General features: G+C 39.4%; 1 protein-coding gene and 1 long non-coding RNA gene across 2 annotated transcripts; one reads left to right on the top strand and one right to left on the bottom strand.

Annotated features, from left to right (window-relative positions):
* Positions 1-5,032: 5,032 nt before the first annotated feature.
* LOC141755961 (uncharacterized) lies at positions 5,033-14,116 on the bottom strand. The gene is made up of 3 exons (XR_012591383.1): positions 14,008-14,116; positions 7,229-7,285; positions 5,033-5,152 (listed from the first exon to the last, which is right to left on the bottom strand). It is a non-coding gene; the product is annotated as an uncharacterized LOC141755961 (long non-coding RNA).
* fermt1 (FERM domain containing kindlin 1) lies at positions 9,803-22,093 on the top strand. The gene is made up of 16 exons (XM_074615333.1): positions 9,803-9,907; positions 11,545-11,702; positions 12,284-12,381; positions 13,757-13,892; positions 14,064-14,201; positions 16,386-16,569; positions 16,672-16,774; positions 16,861-16,968; positions 18,263-18,394; positions 18,590-18,639; positions 19,084-19,208; positions 20,553-20,659; positions 20,786-21,010; positions 21,109-21,233; positions 21,328-21,469; positions 21,541-22,093. The coding sequence occupies exons 2-16, from the start codon at positions 11,552-11,554 to the stop codon at positions 21,712-21,714; spliced, it is 1,998 nt and encodes a 665-aa protein (XP_074471434.1). The 5' UTR covers positions 9,803-9,907; positions 11,545-11,551; the 3' UTR covers positions 21,715-22,093.
* Positions 22,094-25,334: the final 3,241 nt, after the last annotated feature.

Below are 25,334 nucleotides of genomic sequence, written 5' to 3'. Positions count from 1 at the left end.
AGCCTAAGAACTCAATTCCGAGCGTGGACTATTCCTTATTCCTGTCACACTGTCAGAAATGATATTTACCTACCACTTTTCCCGACTGTCCAAGGACATAAAGGGGGACTTGACTGATCAATGGAAATCTGGCAGGTGCATGATATTGATTTACATATTAAAAAGTAAAATACGCCTCATTTCAGAATGTGTCACGTCCAGGTAAACACAGGTGATCTCATGACAGGTTTCGATTCAAGATGTAGGGAAGAAAGATTTTTTTAAAAGCATCTTCACTAATTTAGATTTTTTTTAACTGCATATTAGGGCTGGGTAATATGACGATATATATCGTCAAAATGATATAAAAATGTCTATTGTATATATTTTTCTACATTGTTTCTTTCGCGATATAGGCCTATATTTACTTATTTTTTCTCTATATTTTCACTTAAAACTGTTCTGTTCATTTTGCTTTCAAGTTCCTAAAGTCAAGTATTTAATTCACACAGGATTATACAAAAATAGGTTTTACCATTAACAGTTATTTCATATTGACTATTTATTTATTTAATTACCAGAAAACATGCTATATCGTGATATATATCGTTATAAAGATATGAAATTACCTATGTTGTGATAGAAGATATTGGCCATATTGCCCAGCCCTACTGTATATTTCAATAAATACCTTCATGAACGTAGAAACGTAAAGCAAAACTTTTATATTTAGGTTTTACTATTTTCCTTTAAATAACCATTCGGAAATGTTTAGAAAGTCTAATTGTATTAAAAAACTAAAAAAACGCGCTGGCACTTTATTATATAATTTACAGACTCAAACTGACTCAAAACCAAACCAAACAAACAAAACCAACAATGACTTACAATCCTCTTAGAACACTTCAATCACTCTACATTAAATATACTGTACAATGTGTTTTTTATTTAAATTTCCAAACTACATCAAAGTAAATTATTCTGAAATTTGCACAAAAATCCTTCACCGGCTTGTAGTCGGTTAATGAACCAAGCAGCGTGACACGTTACGAGGACTGATGTCACCCGTGGCCAGATCATCACCCCACAACAGGTGCAGCCTTCTCTCTTCCCTCTCCTCATACTCATATTGCTGCAGCTTGTTTTCCTTCTACATGTGGAAAACATCTGCATAGGTGGTCCCTCTCTTTCTTTCTTTCTTTCTTTCTACCCCCTCTCTCTCTCTTTCTCTCTCCACCTCCCCCCCCTCATTTACTCCCACCCCTCTATTCTGTCTCCTTATGTCCTTCTCTTTTTATGCCGGAAGAGGGAAGTGCTGATTGTAAATATGGAGAGGTGTCAGCGCCAGAAGAAACGGGCCGCGTATTTCTGGATCCAAGCTGCGAGGTTTACCGAAGCATATTTTTATCATGAAAAGCCAACATGGAATGGGACGGCCATGCGCAGCTGCTGGTCTAATTTGCTCTAAGCATGTACAAATAGGACGGCCCACACAGACCATAAAAGTGGAGTGGAGGTTTTGCTCAACGCGGCACTTTTGTCTGACCAGAGGCACAGGGACGCCTTCCAAAGAACAAACAGATCACAAAAGAAAAGAGAAAACACAGACGCACTCACTTGATAGTTTGAAATACAGTAGAATAACTCAGAAGAGGACGAAGCACTGCTGCTTCAGCGTCAACACACAAGTAAACAGTGTTTCAAGCACTGTTTACTAACGCCGATTCCATTTCACATTTAATAGCTCAAATCATAATATAATCTCATTGTTCATTTTTCAGGATGCGTGCCTCGTAAAGATACAACAATGTAATATAAACGCTCTTTGTTGAACATTTCTAACTTCCTCTGCTTGTGATACTATTTTTTATTTACAGAGTCAAGGTCAGTGGCTGTCAGAACATATATATATATCAAACCCTTATGTATATATTTTTTCAACAAATTCTCAAGGTTGTTTCCCACCTTCAGAGCTGCACCAATGTCCCTCCTGTTCGTTCTCCATACGTTTTATTGCGCCATGGAAAGTTTTATTTGCTCTTAAGCAATTTGCTCTGGAAACCCCCCGTAGATCCTATGAGTACTGTACGTTTGTACAAGTACGCATAACTTGCCTGCGCATGGATACAAGCGCATGCACACACATACACTCGCATGTGTCGGAACGGGGTTCCCCTTTAGACACCGGATAAATAACTAACTTCAAACAGTAAACTAGGTGCTAATGAACTGGATCCTGACAGGGTTTGCTTTCCGCGAGCACAGACCCACCCCACAATGGATCCATTCACAGGATCTCAGCCATGGAAAGTGTTAGTAAAGTAATCCCGCTAGAGTTTATGCGACCTTTTCTAACTCTCAGTACGTCTTTCTCCCCTCGGGCCTTTAAGGCCCGGCCAAAAACAACACTGACCTGCATCAGCTGATACAGGCAGAGGCTACCCGCATTTGCATGTTTCAAAATGGCACCCATTCACAACCAGTTGGCAAATTGATGTGGGGAGGAAAGGAACACAACGCCCCGCTTCCTCTTACGCCGTACCTGAGATCAGTCACAGCAGCTTCAAGGCCGGCGTCAAGGGTTGTTTCTTCCAAGTCGCACTGTGGCACAGGACGTGGCTGGATGGCATCGAGACGCTTCCGTGCACATGTGGCCAGATCGCCCAACATCCTCTGCAAGAAAAGGTCTTATTTTATCTTTAACAGAATATGGGCAGTGTTCCCACTGTGTCTCCGTGTGCTCTGACAAACCTAATAAAACTCACAGCATTGCATATGGCTTTATTCAACGCATTTGATATTCGTACAGGAACTAAAATGTCAGCTGCTTCAATTTCAAGCACACCTGCTAAAACTGACCGAGACAGATTTGAGTGACAGCATTTCATCATAAATGCTGCTAACAATAAGGGCTTAATATCTGAAAAAAGGCCATCTATTTGTCTTTCTTTCTTTCAATTTTGGACTAACAGAGTATCTGCCTGAGGTGAATGATCACCATCTATCCACATGGCTGTGCTCGTCTATATCTTTTATGTTTCTGGGCAGCGAAGGGATGAAATACTACCGGTGACAGGTAAAGCGATACTCTGTAATGGAAGTTGTTTTACAGTAGCCACTTTTCAGAAAGAGGTGCAATATTTAAACATGTGATATCCTGTTCCAAACCACGGTTCAGAACAGCCTCTCCCCTCTAGATGTGAGGGTCACACTGCGCTGACAACCTGTATTTATGGCTATCTGACCTGACACCATGAAAAAGTTTTATTTCTATCAGATGTTTCCATGCAACGAGAGGTGAACAGAATATCAGTCTTGGCTGCGTCTTATGGAAAGTTCAAATGTCACTAAGAATGCATGAACTTTCTGCAAAGTTTTAACTTCTTTTTTTTTTGTATTCAGATTTTTTACAACATTGGTCCTGGCTTGGTTACATTTGTATAAGCTTCACTGGAAACATCCACAAGCATGGACGTAAGACGCCATTTACTGAAGCACCTATCGCTCCACCCATATAAGTAAACAATTAATTTTAGAAATAAAAGAGCCTTTATACCGAGCCTTCGCTGCAGTGCGAGGATTATACAGTCGGTAATACTTAGGCAAATACCGGCACTTTTGTCAACACATACAGTCTGTATTTAGTCAATCACTCCACTCTAAGTCATAGATCCTCTCCTGACCATCATCACACCTGTGTTGCTTGACTCTCATCACGACAGAATTTCACATTACGCTGACATTTGTAAAACAAATAACCTGCCAGGTGCAGGTTGCCCTTTATTTTTCTATTTGAACGGGAACTGGTATGGAATTTCATGGTAGCTATGGAGGTCAGTGGCTTAAGGATAAATCAATTCCCATTAAAAAAGAGAGTAAGAAACGGAACAAAGACATGGTTTTGACAGCCTCGAAAAGAGTGAAACTGAAGCAGAGCTGCAACACTTTGCAGGCCATAAGGCAGTGTAGCCTTTGCTCTCCAGAGCCCTGTGCTGTCAAGAGCCTCTCTCTCCCAGTGCTGTTTCTCAGGCCTCCTGACCCCCTCAGTCCTGGTCCCACAGGATAAGACCCGAGGTTTTGTGGGGTTGTGGAGGTGGGAGCGTCCAAGGGGATGTAGGGGCTGAGGTGAAGGGGATGTGGAACGCCAAGGTGAGCAGTGGTCGGTAACCTTATGAAAACAACACCTTTGAACAGTGTTTACCTCCGTACCCGTATTAAGTCATGAATGAGGCCGCCATCGACACGTCAAAGGAGGTGGTGAGGTAAGTTAGTTTCTTGTTGCATTCATTACTCCCTCTCGCTATATCCCACCTCCCCACTACATCCCTAAAAGAACAACCCCCCTACCCCACCTCACCCCGAAAAGCATGGGGCTCGGCAGCATGAATGGGGCATTGTGATGCGTCTCCGTCACGGCAGTGAATGTTTTCACTTCCATTTGATCCGTCGGCGAGGCTGCTAATTGGGTAAGCGTGTTCCCAGGTCACCAGGAGGTTTCTCTTTCCATAAATACAGAAAGCCGGCGAAGGCTTCTACAGATGTTGTTTCCCACCCGCTTCCAAGTAGGTTCAGACCAGCTTCAGGCAGTAGATGTAATTTATTGTGTCTAAAACCACAGTCCAAAATTTTTCCCTCTCTTTCTCTCCGCATCACTCTAAAGACTACTTTTTATCATTCTCCCATGCACTGTAGTAAAGCTCGATATTTGTCCTGTCTTTTAGCTTGGACATTGTGTGCTGTGCTGCCATTAAGACCACAGGTGTCATTATGACATGGACATGGTGTTACTTTGTCTGTACTCCATCCAAGCCTGACAGGTCCAAAATGATGTTATTTTCCATGTGTCTGTCCACCAATGACACAGTTTATGAGGCTCAGGGTTTATTTGTTTGTTTTTGTCATGGAATTTACATTTCCTCTCTTACACAAGGACTCAAGACGACCTTGTGTGCCAGCACTGAAGACTGAGCTGGAACAGAGAGCTTAGACAGACTTGTGTGGGCATGTTTGCTACACTTAATCCGTAGGGTGTGGTCAAAATGATCAAGTGGTCAGAGAAACGGTCCTGCGACTGGAGCGCAGCCCTCGTGTTGGCATGCACCCACCATGCGGAAGTGTCCTTACCAATTTCTAGGGCAAGTTCTTCTGCAGCTGACTCTGGCATCTGTCCTCACTGGACGGGACAGATAAAGAGACAAGTTCCCCACTTAATCAATAAAGTATGATATCATCATGTCAAAAAAGGAGACACCACTCTAGACGTCCCCTGAGATGGTTTGTGGCATAATGACAATCTAGAAAGCCAGGGCAGCTAGTGGTATGACACTAATTGAGAGTGACTCAAAAATACTGCCTTTCATTACATTACCATGTTCCTTTACAGGCCATTTTCATATTGGGAGAACTTGAGTGGCAATTGCCAGCTCCTACTTTCTTCCAGTGAGAAAAATATTGTGATGAAGGGGATGATAAAGATGTTTTTAAATTCAATACAGACTTGAATTTGTCCATTACAGTACCTCTGTGGTTCAGTGTCATAAAACGCACATGTAAAGAACGACAGAGTTAGAGCAAACAGTGGCTCGATTCTAAGCCAAAGACATGAAGCGGCTTTCTCTCAAAACTGGTTCACAAACTTGGGATCTTTTCCCGACTCTGGTGTGGTCCAACGGCGCCACCGTGTGGTGGCAACAGAACTTTATTAAAGTTATAATGTCCACTAACAGTTCTAGGATGTCCTTCACTCATCAGTTTGTTGATTTAACAGAAGAATATGTCAAACTGTTTATTAATGTCTCTCTCTACAGGCCAATGCAGAAGGATCTCTTAAATACAAAAAGTATTTGTGAATATTACTGTGATGCTAGAGATATGACACTCATTTTCTAGTTACAGCATGGATACTAATAACTACAACTAATAACTAAAACAATAGCTTATAGCCCATTAAATGACCATAAAAATGACTAATCAACTAAAAATGTCTTTGTCCACCAAGACTTAAATAACAGACTTTTCGACTGCTTGACGGGGGCAGTCATAAAATCATCATTTAGTACAAACTTCTTTTCTCTTTGTGTTGCTCTCTATTTTTTCCCTTTCTACAATTTGGAGATTACGTTGCAGTCGCTAACCTATATGCAAATGTGATATAAAGTTATTTTTATAAATTGGTCACTATATCCTGATTGTATTGCATGCAACATATAATCTGTGAAAAAAAATCATGTTCCTCTGTGTCCTCCTGTGCTCCTAATGGCATTTGCAAGATTTCAACGTGCCCGAAAGAAAAACAACCAATCAGAGCCGAGGATTCTCTACAACAGCTGTCAATCACTGCTCGGGAAACTCGCAAACTTCGGTCAAACTAGGCAGCGCTGATCAAATAGGAATCAAGATTCTATTACTACAATTTCTCACCTCAATTGCTTTCAGAAATATATTTTAGTGTCGTGTTTAGCTGTAAAATGAGAAAGTTTGCTCTGGCCGGTGGGCGGTGCTTGGTTTTGGCTCGACTGTTTTCAAAATGTGTCACAAACTTTCTCATTTTACAGCTAAACAGTGCACTACAATATGTTTCTGAAAACATTTGAGGTGAGAAATAGATATTACAGTAGCAGAATCTTGTTTCATATTTGATCAGTGCCACCTAGTGACTGTTTGATCGACGTTCACAAGTTCCGTGAGCAGAGATTGACAGCAGCCCAGGGACTGCTCGGCTCTGGGACTTTTTATTTCGGGTGAGGTGAAATCTTGCAAATTCCATTAGGAGCACTGGAGGAGGCAGAGTAACATGATTTTTTTTCACAGATTATCTGTCTCATGCACTACTGTCAGGATACAGTGACAGTTTTATAAAAAATAACTTTTTATCATATTTGCTCAAAGTTACCGACTGCACCTGGTGGAGAGGTGCATAGGAAAATGAAGTCAAGCGAAAGAAAGCATTTTATGCAATTTAGGCATTGGGTGCCTGATGAAAGTCTATGATTGAAACATTGCATCTTAAATAAACTAAGGAGTGACAGTGTGCAGGAATTGATTACTTTCTTTCACAATTTGGAGGGTGTCCTTTATTCAAAATAGAGACAGATATCTTAAAATGTAACTTAATCTTAAACTTTGATCAGTGATTATAAACTGCCCAATTACCCCCTGTAATCTCATGATAACATGAGTCTGATGTCCCCATCTAGTCATAGTACGCATTTTGCTCCAGCCAAGTCAAAAAGATACTGTGTGATCTTACCAGTAGAAACCAGGGGGTGGCAGGCTTCACACATGGGCTCCCCTCATGACCAAGTGGCTGTAACAGAAGAAAAGCCCACATCATGTACAATCGGCTTAAGAAACACACCTACATATTAAAATATACAAAACTGGCTACAACACGGTGTGGCGGACAGATTGTCAGTAGAACGCCATCTGTACAAATCAGTTATTGTAGTTTCATAAGCTGGCGATATCATTATGTGGAAAAGACCAACTCAAGTGACTCATCTTTATTTACTCATTGGGCAGGGTGTGGGCATTAAAGAAGGTGGGCTGATTCATCTGAGGTTAACTATTATTCATCATGTTGTGGGACCTTAAATCTAACAGCCTTGATATGATATTTTTACTACAACTAAGCTACACTGCCTTTGAAAGTATCCAAATTCAGTCCCTTCAGTTTTTGTTTTTTTCTTGTAGTCTGTGTAAACACGCCAACATCAGATTAAAACTTTAAACTTTTTAAAAAACTTTCTTAAAGATTGTCACTTTGTAATTTCACACCCTTGTGTTAGCGTTGCCTGGGCAGCTATTTGCTACATGTATGATCACCCTTAACACCACAGCGACCACTCGCTATTTCCACAGGCTTAGTAGTACTCCCAATAAGGGCTGGGAAATATGACGATATATATCGTCAAAACGATATTAAAATGTTTATCGTATATATTGTTTATATCACAATATAGACTAGGTCTATATTTATTCCTTTTTTTTCTCTATAATTTCACTTAAAACTGTAATGTTCATTTTGCACTCAACTTCTTAAAATGAGAAAATACTCAGTACTTTTAATTTGTCAAGTATTTAATTTCACATATATAAAAATAGGCATGTGGTTATTTCATATAGACCAGGGGTCAGCAACCTGAGGCTCCGGAGCCACATGCAGCTCTTTAGCTCCTCTCCAGTGGCTCCCTGTGGATTTTTTTTTTTTTTTAAATAAGTGGAAATGGATAACTGTTGTTTTGTTTACATTTTCAATTTTATTTATCATTGTTGTAGGTCTATGGTACGACGGTACGACGGAGTATTAGGGCCACATTGAGGGAAAAAAAGCAATCTGAGATTTTGAGAATAAAGTAATAGTATTACAAGAATAAAGTCCTAGGTTTACGTGAAAAAAAGTCGTAGTATTATGAGAATAAAGTCATAATATAAAGTAGTAATTTTACGTGTTATTTTCTTTTTTTCTCGTAAAGTTATGACTTTGTTCTCGTAATATTACAACTTTTTTCTTGTAATATTATGACTTTATTCTCATAATATTACGACTTTTTTCTCGTAAATTTATGACTTTATTCTCGTAAACTTCAGATTTTTTTTCTCGTAAATTTATGACTTTATTCTCGTAAACTTCTGACTTTTTTGCGTAAAGTTATGACTTTGTTCTCGTAATATTACGACTTTTTTCTCTTAAATTTATGACTTTATTTTGTAAACTTCTGCCTTTTTTTCTCCTAAAGTTATGACTTTATTCTCGTAATATTACAACTTTTTTCTCGTAAAGTTATGACTTTATTCTTGTAACATTCCGACCTTTTTCTCAATATATCATGACTTTATTCTCGAAATCTGAGATTTATTTTCCCTCAATGTGACCCTAATACTCCGCAGTACATTTGCTCTTTGGCCCTCACTGCATTAGACTTATATACTATATACTTAGACTATAGGCTGTTACCTTCATCACAACGCTCAAATGTTTTGCGGCTCCAGACAGATTTTTTTTATTATTATTTTTGCCTAAAATGGCTCTTTTGATAGTAAAGGTTGCTGACCCCTGATATAGACTATTTATTACCAGAAAACATGCTGTATCGTGATACATATCTTTATCGAGTAATGAAATGACCTATATCGTGAAATAAGATTTTGCCATATCGCCCTAAGCCCTACTCCCAATGACAGGTAAACTGACCTTTATGTGTAAAGTTGGTGAACTGCCCCTTTAATATATGTAACTTTAATTGACCTAGCTAACAGTTTAGCTAAATGCAAATAAGTTTTATAAGTCCTATCCGACCAGTGAAAGAAACAACCAAATAAAATGATAGCTACTTTATTACTATATTGTATATTCTATACAAATATCATTATATTATTGGACTCAGCTACTAATTATTGGTGTTGTCATATCACATTTAAAGACATGGGTGTTCTGTACCTTAACTTAGGCTAACTGACATTTTCTTCTGGTCCATTTGTTAATTAAATTAATTAAAAAAGTATGCTACAGTGAAAGCACCTTGATACTGACTGCTTTGTTTTTTGTTATTCAAAAATACTAGCTCTAATGTTTTCCAAGTTACATTCGCTTACTGCTATATGTTGCCATTCAGTTATCACACTGTGACCGACAGGCAGTATAAGCATTAAGCTCGTGTTAAGTATGTTGAGTTAATTAGCTAATTAAACCCATTAGAACATTAGAAATAGTGTGAACACCAGTGTTGTGAACAAACCCACCTCTGCTCTGAAGCGTTAGTTGCCCTGTAGTTAGTGCCCACTTCCTCTCTAACGGTCCCACCTCCTCCTCTCTACCTGTCTGAACTGGGCGTGTCTTACTCCCGGAGGAGCCTCATACCTGGTTCATTCCACTTCACAAGAAATATATCTAGGAATAGCTCACCGGCAGAACACTGTTTGAGTCAAGGTAAGAGTGGTTTCACAGTCTTTTTATGGGCCCTTTATACAGCTGGGATTGAATAAAGCAGACTTCACATCATAAGGATCCAGTTTGGACTTGTTATGTGTCTGTGGTGGTGTATAGGCCTACACAAAAGGAAGTTAATGGTTAATTTGTAAGACTTCATTGTGCTTTTATACTAAGCCTGAGGCTGGGCTCACACTGTACTGTATTCTGTGAATACTAAAACTTAACAGTAGTGTTGTTTATTGCTCAAAAGTAAGGCCTGATACTTGATAGTCGTTGCCACGGGGCTCACTGTCAGCATTTCTGTTTTTTATGTCAGACCATCTGGCTTATATGAGTGATTTTTACAATAAGAAGAGCTGCACAGTGCTTTTGGACATTGTCTCTTTTAGTATGTGTGTAGTTGTATATTTTTTATGATCGATGTCCTTTTCCAGTGCTGCATTCCTCTAGTTGCTCCAATATTAAATCCACTCTTCCAATGCAGTTTTGCTTGGAGATAAAACACCTGTAAGTTATAAATGGTACGGTTCACACTTGTTGTTCACACCTTTTGCATATTTTGTATGAAAAATAGATTTTATTTTCTGTTGTTTCGCATTTTTGATGAGGCCCAAATTACATCATTGCTCCATCGCATCTTTTTTTTGCACCTAGTGTAATATTGTTGTGGGAGTCAATTCATCACGCTCCAACACATCTCGACAAGCCTTCCTTCAGCAGACGTGTATGCAAGCTGAAACTTTTAACTGTACCCTACAGCTGGATAGGGAGGGAGCAGCACAAAGAAAGCAGAGCGGGCTCATTAAACCAAGCCTCCCGGCAACACACTTTCACACACACTATATACATTTCCACCGGGCTGCTCAGGACAAATGGACTTATTTCTATTGATAGCCCTATAGTCATGGCGAGTGTTTGTGTGAGGCATCTCTTTGTTCGCCACACGGTCAAATGTGAAATGAAGGGGAGATTGGTGCAATGTGTGTGGAGATTGTTGTTTTGCATGGTCTCTCTTGCACCAGATTCGTGTCCCTGCTCGTCACACATTCCTCAGCTGTACCCTCCCTGCTCCTCCTCCTCCTTCCCCTCCTCCTCCGCTCTTCTCCTCTTTCCTACCTGCCTGATGTCTTTTATCCATTCACTCTTTCTCATAATTTAAAATCCATCACCATAGTTATGCCCTTCTGTGCAGATGCCGTACAGTCTCATCTATTTTTCCTGCTGTACATCTGCCGTCGTTGATGTCTTATTTATAAAGGCATCGGCTGAGAGAAAGTACTTCAGGGGCTGCGGTATCGTTGCAGAGATACTGCAGAAGAAGCATGGTGAAAATCTGTTCCATCGCTACTTGGAACAGAAACACAGACAGATCTGTGGCTGTTAACTGTTGGCCAAGATGTTCCCACACAGGATGTTGAGAAACACTTAACCCCGCTGACTCATGTTTTCATCCCAGATGTTTCCTAATCTTCCACACAAAAGAAAGCAAGAAGAGAAGCAACATACTATAGTGGAATACCCCCCCAACCGTGTGATTAATTAGAGATTAGAGCGGTATTCCGATATTCCTCGTGTTATGCCTCTGTGAGGGTGAGCATCCTGTCTATAATCTGTGCACCTCTGTGTCTTTTTAGAACAGGTATGCTCAAAGCTGCAGAGTTAGGAGAAACATCATGGGAGCTGTCCGTGCAGGTGGATCAAACACATGGAGACGAGTCCATGAAGTTTAAGCTGAGGGTGAAGGGAGACTTGCACATCGGAGGCCTCATGCTGAAGCTGGTGGAGAAGATCAGTAAGTAATCTGTCACAATCCATTTTGGTTTGTTTACCTGGTAAATGCATACATCCGTTCGACTTTGCTTTAAGCACGGTGCCTCAACCTCCCCCCTGCTGCCACAACAGGTCTGTTAGCCTAGCCACACCCTTGTTTGCCCTGCATTTTTCTACACTGCTTCGGTGCCATTGTTTTGCCACAATGCTTTGGCTTGGGTAGCCTGAGGGGCCAAAGTTCAGCCACTATCTGATCTGATACTGTATCTCTTTACATAAATCCAGAGGAGCTAATGTAGTGTAGTGTGAAGGCAAACAGAAAGGTGGTTTAAAGTGCAGGAGACATAATAGATGACTAAGTAGCTTGTCATCAACAGACGGATTTCAGCCCGGCATCATAACATGATGTCAGGTAGACTCATAAAACCACTCTTTAATCATGCTCAGCCGCCTACACACACACAGTGGGTACAGGAAGTGTTTGTGTTGGTAGCAGTAGTGGTTGGAGTTATGAAGCCAGAGCTCCACCTCAAGACCCTAGAGTTAGAGATATGACAGTAACATGGTAGTAATGTGTTTTTTACTTAATCTGTCTGTCTGCAGAGGCTCCTCAGGACTGGTCAGACCATGCCCTTTGGTGGGAACAGAGGAAATGCTGGCTGCTCAAGACCCACTGGACCATGGACAAGTATGGAATTCAGGTAATGTGTAGATGCCAAAGTGATTGGGCTGTTTTTATCATTTTAATTCCAAAAGGGATTCAAAGTTCATTTGAATGCCCATGGCACAGTACAGTACTCCAATAACAATCAAATTCATGCTTAAAAAAAGATCAGGACAATGTAATGAGTGCAATGCACATTTATGTGTCAAAGTTCCCCTTCAAAAACAGGCTCACTGTCTATTTTTGGTGTCCATTATCTACACTGCATGTGTGAACACTTTATAATGCCAGGGGGTATCCTCCAAGGTCTGAAAAGTGAAGGCAATAGAAGTCTATGAGAAAATGAGCCTACTTCTCAATTGACTTATTACCTCAACAACATTGTAACCATGAATTTATGGTCTCAATCGCTAGTTTCAAGTCTTATTATACCCCCGCAACAACGTAATCAGGGGTATACAGTATAGCATTCCGCGTGTCTGTCCTTCCGTCCGTCCGTCCTTCGGTCCGTTCGCGTGTCACACTTTCGTTTCCGGAGCAGAACTCGAAAAATATTTAACTTAGGAAATTCAAATTTGGTATTATTGTTGATAGTGTGGTGTAGTTGTGACTTTTGGGGGTTAGAATTCCAAAGTGCCCAAAATGTTTGAAATTTTGGCCAAAAACACAGTTTTTTTTCGTCTTAAATTTCATTTCCCGAGCTGAACTCGAAAACTATTTTACTTAGGAACTTCAGATTTGGTATGATGGTTGACAGTGTGGTGTAGTTTTGCCTTTTGGGGGTTAGAAGTCCAGGGTGCCCAACATCTTTGAAATTTTTCCGAAAGGACAAAACCTATGGCCCTACTTTAGCAGGGTTCAATCAGTGAGCGGGGGTATGTGAGCCATGCTCACTTTTGCCTTCTTCAATACAGCATGATGTTCATTTAGTAAATTATGGTCCCATTTAAAGTAAAATAGACCATAAAGCAGGATATGTTTTAGGGCGTGGCTACCCTGTGATGGACAGGTCTCTACCACAGCATTGTCCAATCTGGGAGTTGTCCGTGTTTTCTTCCAATTTGAACCCTTTCACAGTGTGTTTTCAGTTAATTAAAGTTAATTATAACCTTTTTGGTCTCTTAAAAATGTCTTATTCAGCGTTCAGTTGTACTTAGCTCCACCCTCTCGTGTCACTTATGGTTGCAAAAAACCAACATGGTGACTGCCAAATACCAAGATGGCGATGGCCAATCTGTTGAACTTGAGTCTTCAAAACCAATGGGTGAATACGTACATATACCCTTTGTGTACATACGTTCCCCTTAGCCCAGCTAAGGTTGCACAAATCTCCAAATCAGCACAATAAGAAAAGAAAGAGCACAATTATGTATTTTGCAGGTGTGGTTCAAAAACATAATTTTCCTCCACAGGCTGATGCTGACCTGCGCTACACACCACAGCACAAACCCCTGTTGCTGCAGCTCCCCAATATGAAAACCATCAAAATGACCGTCAGCTTCTCCAATGTGGTCTTCAAGGCGGTATCAGAGATCTGTCGAATACTCAGTGAGTTTTTTCTGTCCTTTCTGATCGCAGCGTCCCTTTGTCCTTGCTGCTTTTGTTAAGATTCAGTGTGTCTTAGACAGAAACATTCCCTCATTGTTTTAAAATTAAGACTCACCTTCCTTCCATATTCCTCCTGATCCCTCACACCGTCTCCTGCTCGCTCCATCTCAGACATCAGAAGATCAGAGGAGCTGTCCCTGCTGAAGCCTCCAGACGATCCCTCTAAGAAGAAGAAGAAGAAAGACAAGAACTCAGCACACGACGACCTCTGGGATATCGATTTACTTAGCGGGGGACCACCAGGCTCAGGTACTGTGGAACATGCTGCTGTTTCTTAACAAGACTAAAAAACTAAAGTTTCACAGCACAGAAGCACCTCATCTCATTTTAAAAGCAATCTGCAGCATCTCCGAAACGATTCAGGTTAATACTCATATAATGAAAAGAAAAAGGATTCAGCATTGGCTGCAAAGAAATGGAAATGTTCCCTGAATGTTTCCAGCGTTATTAAACTAAATGTCTTAGCCTTTGTTATTTTGTCACAGTGTAAGGCTGTATTATAATTTTGCTCTCCACAATAATATAAACTTGTTGCCTGAAATATTAATGCTTTGTGTCTGGAGTGCCTCCTAAGGTTTATGAGTTTGCTTATTACAACAATATATTTAGCTCACAGAGGACACAGATTTTTAAGGACTAATTGATTTAATCTGATATATTTGACATGTTTGAAACTTAAGTTAAATAGATCCTTTTTACTGCAGACAAACACAAATAAGTTAAAGGGGCTATTGATAGCATTCAGCCACTAGATGTCGCATTCTCCCTCCCCCGTTCTATTGCATTCACTTCACAACAAGTGGTTGCCAGGCACTTACCGTCAAACTCAGACAGTTTGTTTCCTCACTAACTGGCAAATTCATCACTGACGACACAGAGATACCACGTTCTACCAACATTGTTATACTATTGGCTCACAAGCCTTGTTAGAATTGGGAATCAAACATCAGATATCTTCCACAGAGACAAACAAAACATTCATTTTGGACCCGCCAAAATCTTTTAAATGATTAATTCACAATCACAATCATTTTTTTTAGGAAAAGCCATACTCTTATTTGGCACCTTTCTAAAGGCTCTGTAGATGTTTGATTTTTAAGAAAATATCCATCTACATAAAAATGATATCAATAAGACCTTTAATTAGTTGCTAGAATGGATTAATTGAACAGAGTCATTATTAAAGCAGCAGTGGGTAACAGTGGGTAGCATTGGAGCACAGACCAGAGGAAAACAACCAATCAGAGCTGAGCTGGAGCCTGCCGTCTCTGAGCAGCTGTCAATCACTCGCGAACTCCAATCAAACGAAGCAGTGCTGATCAAATATGAATCAATTTTCTGTTACTGTAATGCCTATTTCTTGCAGTAAAATGAGAAAGTTTGTGAGCCGGCAGCCATGTTGAGATCAGTTGAGGAAATACCAAGCACTGCCCACAAGGCGAAGCAAACTTTCTCATTTTAAGCTAAACAGTACACTACAAGATGTTTCTGAAAACATTTGAGATGAGAAATAGGCATTACAGTAACAGAATATTGATTCATATTGGATCAGCGCTGCCTAGTTTGACCGTTTGATCAGAGTTAACGAGTGATTGACAGCTGCCTCCGTTGAATGAACAGCCAATAGGAACGCTCTCTCTCTGAAATGACCTGTGATTGGCCAAAGTCTCCCGTCTCGAGATTTTCTAAAGCCTGAAAACAGAGCCATGAGGAGGTGCAGAAGTCTAGTTTTCTCTCAGAACACTTGAATTACAATATGCTGAAAGGATATTATGGGATTTTTGCCCAACGATACCAAAAACATTCTGCCTACTGTCACTTTAACGTAATTAGTTCCACCTGTACTTTCCTGAAAATGTAAATGATTAAATGTAGGTGAGTAAGAAATTAATAATGTCTGTAATTTGACACATTCAGATTAATGTCCAGCCCTAGAAGAGGAGTAGCATCTTTATTTATATGACTTACTTCTGCCGGAGGAGGAGAAGAAATGAGAAACTTCTAAATATAGTGCTGTGGAGATCTAACAGGCCACAGTTTCCATCAGTGAAATCTGAAAGAATTGTTCAGTATGCTGCCATGTTCTTCTGGGTTTCCCCAACACGCACTACGCAGAGTATCCAGCTCGGATTCCACAGTCACACCAACCTAAGGATCACTCTAATTAAGACCTTTTGATCTCTGCTGCCTTTAATGTCGACCCACTTGGTACCTTTCCAGTTGCGTTATTTTGCCTTCCGGCAAACTTTTATTCTAACTGTTGATTCTTCCTTGAAAATGTTCTTTTGCTTCTATACATTTTTCAATCTGACAGCGAGTACCTCAACTTCAAGTGCAGCTCCCCTTAACAATTCCTTTAAATACGTTATAAAGGTATGCTGAGGCAAACCTGATTTTAATCATTTATCTGCTGTACTATTCTCCTTAAACAAGGCCCCCAGTACAGTAAGACCATGACAGCCACCTACGACCCAGAGAATGGGATGCCGGTGTCTGCCACCAGCCTCTGGTTTGGAGAAAACCCTCTGGCCGACTCCCAGCCAAACTTGCCTCCCGCTGAGCTGGCCAAGATGTACCAGCCGCTCTCGCTAGTGGACAAAGCAGCTAACTTCGCAGGGTAGATGAAAATACAGAACTATTTTTTTTTTGCAGTGTTATATAATTTGGATAATATTTCTAAACCACAGCCCTCCTAATTGGTTGTCGCTATGATTGACAGGTGGTTGGACTCATCTCGTTCTCTCATGGAGCAAGACATTCAAGATGAAGACAAGCTATTGCTTCGCTTCAAGTACAATGTCTTCTTTGACCTCAATCCTAAAGTAAGAGACCCAAAATATATCCCTTGGAATTTTTTTTTGGGACTTGGTTTTGAATTAAATTTGAGTGGATGTTTTTTGTGTTTTAGTATGATGCCATCAGAATAACCCAGCTGTATGAACAAGCTCGCTGGTCCATCCTGCTGGAGGAGATAGACTGCACTGAGGAGGAGATGCTGATGTTTGCTTCATTACAGGTGAACAACCATCACAGTTATGAAAGTGATATGAGGTTCTGCATGTTGAGTCAGTTCTTTAGCATAATTAAACCTGATGGCACATCTATAAATCAAACATTGAGATGAAAGCTATATCTTTAACATTTGCATGCATGTTTTAATTTCAGAACTGAACTAGCTTATGGCACTCCTGATTTAAATTGGAATGAACCACAGTTGTCTGAAAGGCACGGTGGTAATGTGGCCTAAATTAGCTCTAAAGGAACAGTGTGTAACATTTCGGGGTATCTATTTGAAGAAATGGAATATAATATTCATAACTATGTTTTCATTAATGTATAATTACCTGAATATAAGAATATTTTATGTTTTCGTTATCCTAGAATGAGCCCTTCATATCTACATAGGGAATGGGTCCTCTTCAGAGTCCGCCATGTTTCTACAGTAGCCCAGAACGGACAAACCAAACACTGGCTCTAGCGAGAGCCTTTCACATTTTTCCGTTAACTGAAGGCCACCGTAGTTCTCCGACACGCTTGTGAAACTGCGGTAACGTGAGCCGCAGAGTGCAGAACCGTGGTACCGCCAGCCGCCGTCTGACTTCCGTTGCTCCTACATGTAGTGTTACTATGGTAAGGATGGCCTCTGAGCGAGACAAACAGTGTTACCACGGTTTTGCACTCGGTGGCTCACGTTATTGCAGTCTTAGAAAGGTAGGAGTGAGCACAGGGGTACTCCGATCCTACACACTGTACCTTTAAGTACAGTATATGGGTGTCTTGGAGCTCTGAATAGTGTCCATCCGGGAGACGGGTTTGGTGTTTAAATCCACATGAAGACGTGTCAGGACATGAGGAAAATCCCACTGTAGAGGGATGATGGGAAGGAAGGGGCAGAGAGTTATGGGAAGAGAGATTGAATGGTGGGAAAAGTAGTAAGAATTGTATCTTCCCATCATCAGACTCATTTGCTCTCATGAGTAATGTGATGACTGCGGCAAAGTTTTAGCTGTGACATTCTCTGTGTCTAAATCTCAAGCCGTCCCTGATCCATTCTGCCGTTATTTTGCAACTGTTGGGGCAGTGATTCAGAAGTCGCAGTAATTCAAAGAGAGACTAATGTTGCACTCACCTACACATTGGTGCAATGGCTGGCACACAGGGCTGTGCTCAAACCTCCCTCTGACTCACGCCTGCCTTGCATAACCTCTTAAGTCATAATGACTTGTTCTTGTTTAAATATTTGATCAGAAAATAGTCAGTTGAGAATTTTTCTACTTACAGAGTAAAAAAACATTTTATTTCATTTTCAGTATCACATTTGTAAGTTGACCATGTCAAGCGAACCACTGGACCGCTCCCACGAGCCAGAAATAGATGAAGTGGAGGCTGCCCTGTCCAACCTGGAGGTGACACTTGAAGGCGGACTCGCAGACCGAATTCTGGTAAACATATATTTTTTAGACGATACTACACTAGAGTGAATATAAAACTGTAATTTGAAGGTTTTCAGCTCTGTTACAGTAGAACAGCTGTTTTTAAGCAGGAGTGATAGGTAGGCCTCTGATGATTGCATGTCTTAACACGGTGATGTCAGGAGAAGACACGGGATAATTCACAGTTGTTTGTCCCGCCCCCAGGAAGACATTACAGACATTCCAGAGCTGGCAGATTCCCTCCGGCTGTTTAGGTAAACCCACCTTTGTTCCTATCACATTTGAAGACCTTATTAATTACTGTAGTAAATTCTCAAATACCTCCATCTGAAATTGAGTCCTTTAAACCCTCGCCTCCCTAGTGCCCTTAAATCAGCCTATTTAAGTGGCATGCAGCCATAAGGTGATTTATGGGACAGGGTTAAAATATTCTCTATAAATGTATTATGTGTATTTATGTCTCTATTATTGGATTTAATCTTATAATGGCTTATACGTCGTCTGATAATTGATTAAAGGAAACAACCTTATGTTGAGCTACTCACTAAAAAATGTGTCTCATAACCTTCTAAAACATTTATGCTGTTTGGCTTATAGTCTTCAGTTTTTCACTCAGATGACTCAAGGCCATAACTTATATTGCAGGCAAGAAACATCTTTCTTTCTTTCATTTTTTCTTTCTTTCTGTCTGAAATCAGGCCCAAAAGACTAACGCTGCGGCCGTACAAAGAGTACTGGTTTGTATTCAAGGACACCACCATCTCCTACTACAAGAACAAGGAGTCCTCCAATGGAGAACCCATGGAGCAGTTTCACCTCCGAGGTCAGTGAGGAAGAACGATGTGAAAAGCACTTCTTAATGTGTTCTGTACTGTTGAGGATTAATAACCCTCAATGTAAGCATCCCCGTGTGAGCATGAGCAACTCTCTACAAAGGATAGAAAAGAGAGAACCAAGATATTCTCATTATTTTGGGGTGTGAATCACCAGAGGACCCATGAGACATTATTATCATGATACTTAAATCACGATCCGATCTTATTGCGAAACATTTTGCGATATGCTGAGTATTGGGATAAGATATATTGCGATTTATTAACTTTTTTCAGCTGCAAATTATGCAGTTTGTCAACATCTGTTTTATCTAATAAGATACAGTTTTTACTCTCTTCATCTCACTTCAGTCATTTTTACTGCAGCAAAATTGGATTGTCAGTCAAGCAGACAGACTGACCAACACTGTCATAAAAAAAACATAAATGATGCATCATGCACCTGACAAGCTGAACTGTTTGTATTAGAGTCTACATTGTAATTGCAATATTATTAGTTTAAATAATAAAAGATGGATACTTGACATCCGTGTATCGATACAATATTGCCACGCAAAATATCACGATACTCTGCTGTATCACTTTTTTCCCACCCATATTATTTAAAGGTCCCATATCGTGCTCATTTTCAGGTTCATACTTGTTTTTTGTGTTTCTACTAGAACATGTTTACATGCTGTAATGTTAAAAAAAAAACGTTATTTTCCTCATACTGTCAGCCTGAAGATACCTGTATTAACCCTCTGTCTGAAACGCTCGTTTTAGCGCATTTTGACGGAATTGCAACAGAATTGCAACGGAATTGCAACAGAATTGAGTTGCTAGGCAACAGCTTGGGTCAGTGTGTACTTCCTGTCACATACACTGCAACCAGGAATAAACTGGGACATATTTAGAATGTTTCCGTTTAAATCTGTGTAAAGGGTCTAAATATTGTATATTCGTGACATCACGAATGGGCAGAAATCCTGACAGCTTGTTTCAAACGCAGAGTTCCTGAATACGGGCTGTGTGTATTTCCCTGTGGATTGAGTGTTTCGATATTTTCACAGTATTTATATAGGACTTAAGCCAGCTTTATAATAAAAAAACATGAAAATCTCATTATTTTATAATATGGGACCTTTAAATAATAAATAGAATGTTATACAAATAGTTTATCCTGCATAGTTATGGGAAAAGTGGTAAATATCAACTATCACAGTCCAAATAAAAAGTCAGTTGTATTCTCCTTTAAGCTGCCACAGTAGCTGCATTTTTATTCTGTGATATTAGCAGATCCTGTAGCTCTTCTTCCGTAGTTAAATTCACTACTCTTCCTCTTGGTTTGACAGGTTGTGAGGTTGTCCCTGATGTCAACGTGACAGACAAAAAGTTCGGCATTAAGCTCCTTCTCCCAGTTGCCGACGGGATGAACGAGGTGTATATTCGATGTGACCATGTAAGGCCCTCCTCTTCGACGCCATGAGCATTTTCCTGTGATAACCAGCATTTCTGCCTCTTTTAAAACCCCTGTAAAGAATGTCTTTATGAACTGATATTGTAACTGTAACTGTAATCGCTGCAGGAAACGCAGTACGCCAAGTGGAAAGCTGCATGCATCCTGGCCTCTAAGGGCAAGACGATGGCCTACAGCTCCTACAAGTCAGAAGTGAGGAACATTCAGTCCTTCCTGCAAATGAAGAGCCTGGCGCCCCCTCCTGGTCAGGCAGCCCCTGACCTCGACGCTATGGAGATGAATGCCGAATGTTTCTTTTCCCCACGCTACACCAAGAAGCACAAGACCAAACAGGTTTGTTTAGGTGCAGTATACTTTGCAGACAGCCATCCGCGTTACATCACTGTTATATCACAAAATATTTGCTAAATCTGCCCTCTGATTGTTTCAAGCTAACCGCACGTATCCTGGAGGCCCATCAGAACATAGCACGGCTGTCCCTAATGGAGGCCAAGATGCGCTTCATCCAGGCCTGGCAGTCGCTCCCAGAGTTTGGTATCAACTACTACATTGTCAGGTACAGTGCATATATTTAGGTGTAATACACATGACATATTTAAAAGTCTAAATTTATGAATGATAATTTGGTTATTCTTTTACTTGTGTTTCAGATTCAAAGGCAGTAAGAAGGATGAGATTCTGGGGATCTCATACAACCGTATGATTCGTATCGACATGTCCTCTTGTCTGCCCGTCACCACATGGAGGTTCGCCAACATGAAGCAGTGGAACGTTAACTGGGAGATAAGACAGGTGAGGGATCGTTGTGCCATATATTATGATTTCAGGGATTCAGGGTTTTGACACTTTCTGTGTAATTCCAGGTGACTATTGAGTTCGATCAGAATGTGTCGATAGCCTTCTGCTGTATGAGCTGTGACTGCAAGGTGGTCCACGAGTTCATCGGCGGCTACATCTTCCTCTCCACGAGATCTAAAGACCAGAACGAGACGCTAGATGAAGAACTGTTCCATAAACTTACTGGAGGCCAAGAATGAGGGAAGATACAAGCCTGTGCTTCTTGTAGTACTTCTGTTGTGTATTTACATATGTTGTAATGTGAAAGTACAGCATTCATGTACTGTAGCAACGGTAAAATTGAGCAAATCACTGCCAAAGAAAATGTAATTCTGTATACTGTACATTTAACATTTTCATTCATTTTTTTTTGTCATCATATATCCTGCTGTGAACAGTTAAAGCAATGTATCCTGCACTAGAAAAATTATGCTGTTGATGTAAATATTGAGTCAAGATAACTTGATTGCATTGATATTTGTAGGAACTATGTTTTTTTTTTTAGGTGAAGAGATGTTCTCGTTTCAGACAGAAACACGTTTTGTAAAAAAATCATTAAAGGGTGTTTTTTTTTGTATTTCATAACTTGCTTCACATTTGTTCATTTGCTGCAAATGGAACTTCAATTTTACATTAAAGGTTAAGCTCATATTAATTCATAGACTGTAATGAGCTTGGTTGCTTACAATGATGAAATGTAATTTTCGCAAACATTATATTCTGTGCTTAAAGGAGACAGAATTCACGGTAGGCAGAGAATCTTTTTTTTCTGCTCATGTTCTTGTTAATGTGGCAAGGAAATGTCATATTAAAAGGTGCAGTGTGTAGGATTTGGCAGCATATGGTGGCGTGGTGGCAGATTGCAAATGAGTACCCCTCTGCTCACTCCTCCCTTTCCAAGACTGCGGAGTGCAAAACTAAAGCTGTTCACCTTGCTCAGAGGCCATTCTTGCCAAAATAACACTACTTTAGAAGCAATGGAAGTCAAATGGCAGCTGGCGGTTCCACGATTTTGCCCTCTATGGCTCACGTTAGTGTCACAAGTGTGTCGGAGAACTACGGTGGCCTTCAGGTAACATAAAAACATGAAAGGCTCTCTCTAGAACCAGTTTTTGGTTTGTCCGTTCTGGGCTACTGTAGAAACACGGCGGACTCCATGAAGAGGACCTGCTCCCTATGTAGATATGAAATGTCATTCTAAGCTAAAAAAAACACTACGATTCTTAGTTTCAGGTGATTATACACTAATGAAAATATAGTTATGAATATTATATTCCATTTCTGCCAATAGATCCCCTGAAGTGTTACATGCTGTTCCTTTAATATAACGTATAGGTTTGGACTGAAGTCACTATGACTTACTGCCTGATTGTATTTGGATCATTTGAAAAGTACTTGAGACTTGAAAGTGACTCAATATGTCTCCCAGGTTGCATCATTTATTTCAATCTGACCAAATGCTGTTATTGCTTGTGCAGTGTAGGATGCTCTCTTTTGCTCTTTCATCCGCCTCACTGCTACACTGCTGGTGGGCAGGTGGAGTTGGCACACCGTTTAAAGGCAGTTATAAAACACCAGATTGTGGCCCCATGGTGGGAAATGAAACACACCCACCCAGGCTGAATGATGTGTGATGACGTGGTCACACATCTGCCAGGTTTTAACTGTGTTGAAACGCAAACCAGCAGTATCTGCTCCCATGTTGATAGATAAGCCAGCAAGTGTATGTTTTATAGAACTATAATAATAAAATCCAGCTTGAATTCAATGTAGTGTTCAGGAATGTGTCATACAATCCAAAACTAAATATTCTCAACATGATTTAAAGCCGCAGGGTAGAATTGGAGCAAATATGATTAAAAAAAAGTTAAAATGGTCACTATCCTGACAGTATAGCATGAGACAGGTAATCTGAAACAAATCATGTGCTTCTGTGTCCTCCGGTGCTCCTAATAGCTTCTGCAAGATTTCACAGACTGGAGGAAAACAACCAATCAGAGCCGAGCTGGAGCCTTGCCGTCTCTGAGCAGCTGTCAATCACTCACAAACTCTGATCAAACGGTCAAACTAGGCAGCGCTGATCAAATATGAATTAATATTCTGTTACTGTAATGCCTATTTCTCGCCTCAAATGTTTTCAGAAACATCTTGTAGTGTACTGTTTAGCCGTAAAATGAGAAAGTACTGTGACCCAGCAGCCATGTTGAGAACAGTTGAGGAAATACCAAGCACCGCCCACCAGCCAATAGGAACGCTCTCTCTCTGAAATGACCTGTGATTGGCCAAAGTCTCCGTCATGGGCTAGATTTTTTAAAGCCTGAAAACAGAGCCATGAGGAGGTGCAGAAGTCTAGTTATCTCTCAGAACACTTGAATAACAATATGCTGAAATGTTATATCAATGCTAAGCATCCATTTTCCAATTAAAAAAAAAAAAGATGTGACAAGAGTTGGTTACAATTCAAATAAGTGTACAATAATTGGTATATTTAACATTTATTGCAACTATTTGATGTATGCCACATCTTTAAATATACACTAGATATGGAGATCATGTATGCCATCCTGTGACATCATGTATGCAAACATGCTGAAATATTGTGAGTTTAATTGACACAAATAATGAAAAAAAAAAGACTGGGAATATTCTGAATCTCCTCCCTGGGACTGGACAACGAATGGTGCTGTGTGGTCCTGTCCACTACCTAATAATAATATATTATAATTAATATAATCTAAAATTAAGAAACTAAATTTGAGGAAATTTGGAAGGAGTGGAAAAAGTATATTTCCCCAAAACGCCCTTCTTTTATTTAATTTTTCTTTTTTTCTAAATGTAGTTTTTTTAATTATTATGATTTATTTTATCTTATTTCACATGAATAGCACCCCATGTTCTATTTGTGTGTTATATAATTTCATTGCAAAAAGTGGAAAAGTTGGTTCACTTCATATTTGTATCTAATTAAGTATGTTTATGTAAATGTCTGAGTAAAACCAAATAAAGGAAAAACAAAATGAAAAAAATATATATATATATATGTGTATATATACATATATATACACATATACATATATATACACATATATATATATATGTATATATACATATATATACACATATATATATATATATGTATATATACATATATATACATATATATATATGTATATATACATATATATACATATATATATATAAACATACACATATATATACATATGCAAAAAATATATATATATACATATATACATATATATATACATATATACACATATGTATATGTATACATTATATATATATATATATATACACATACATATATATGTATATATATATAAATATATATATATACATATATATATATACATATACATAAATATATATATACATAAATATATATATATACACATAAATATATATTTATATTTATATATATATATATGTATACATAAATATATATATACATAAATATATATATATACACATAAATATATATTTATATATATATATATATATATATATATATATATTTATGTATATCATTTTGTATGTATATAATTTTAGATTATATATATATATATAATCTAAAATTAATTGACCAATAAAGCTTCAGCCATATACCTCATTCTGTCTGTATGCAGGATAATGTGCTGTTTTCAGCGCCCCCTCCCTCTCTGTATCTGACCATACATTCACCTTCATCGATGATTCTGAAATCTATTATTTTTACCCAGTCATCGCACTTCGCTCTTATTGGCTCACAAGCTCAGCGACGCACATCCAGCCAATCACAGAAGAGTATGTTGAAGCGTGGGCA

The sequence above is a fragment of the Sebastes fasciatus genome, chromosome 18 (genome assembly GCF_043250625.1).
Source record: "Sebastes fasciatus isolate fSebFas1 chromosome 18, fSebFas1.pri, whole genome shotgun sequence".
NCBI classification, from domain to species: Eukaryota; Metazoa; Chordata; class Actinopteri; order Perciformes; family Sebastidae; genus Sebastes; species Sebastes fasciatus.
This window is presented reverse-complemented; position numbering and strand designations above follow the sequence as displayed.

Excerpts from the sequence above, each read along its gene's own strand:
- fermt1 (XM_074615333.1), top strand. The coding sequence starts at position 11,552 with ATGCTCAAAGCTGCAGAGTTAGGAGAAACATCATGGGAGCTGTCCGTG. Across the intron at positions 14,202-16,385 it reads CGGGGGACCACCAGGCTCAG|GCCCCCAGTACAGTAAGACC; the intron begins GTACTGTGGAAC and ends TCCTTAAACAAG. Across the intron at positions 21,011-21,108 it reads AGAAGCACAAGACCAAACAG|CTAACCGCACGTATCCTGGA; the intron begins GTTTGTTTAGGT and ends GATTGTTTCAAG.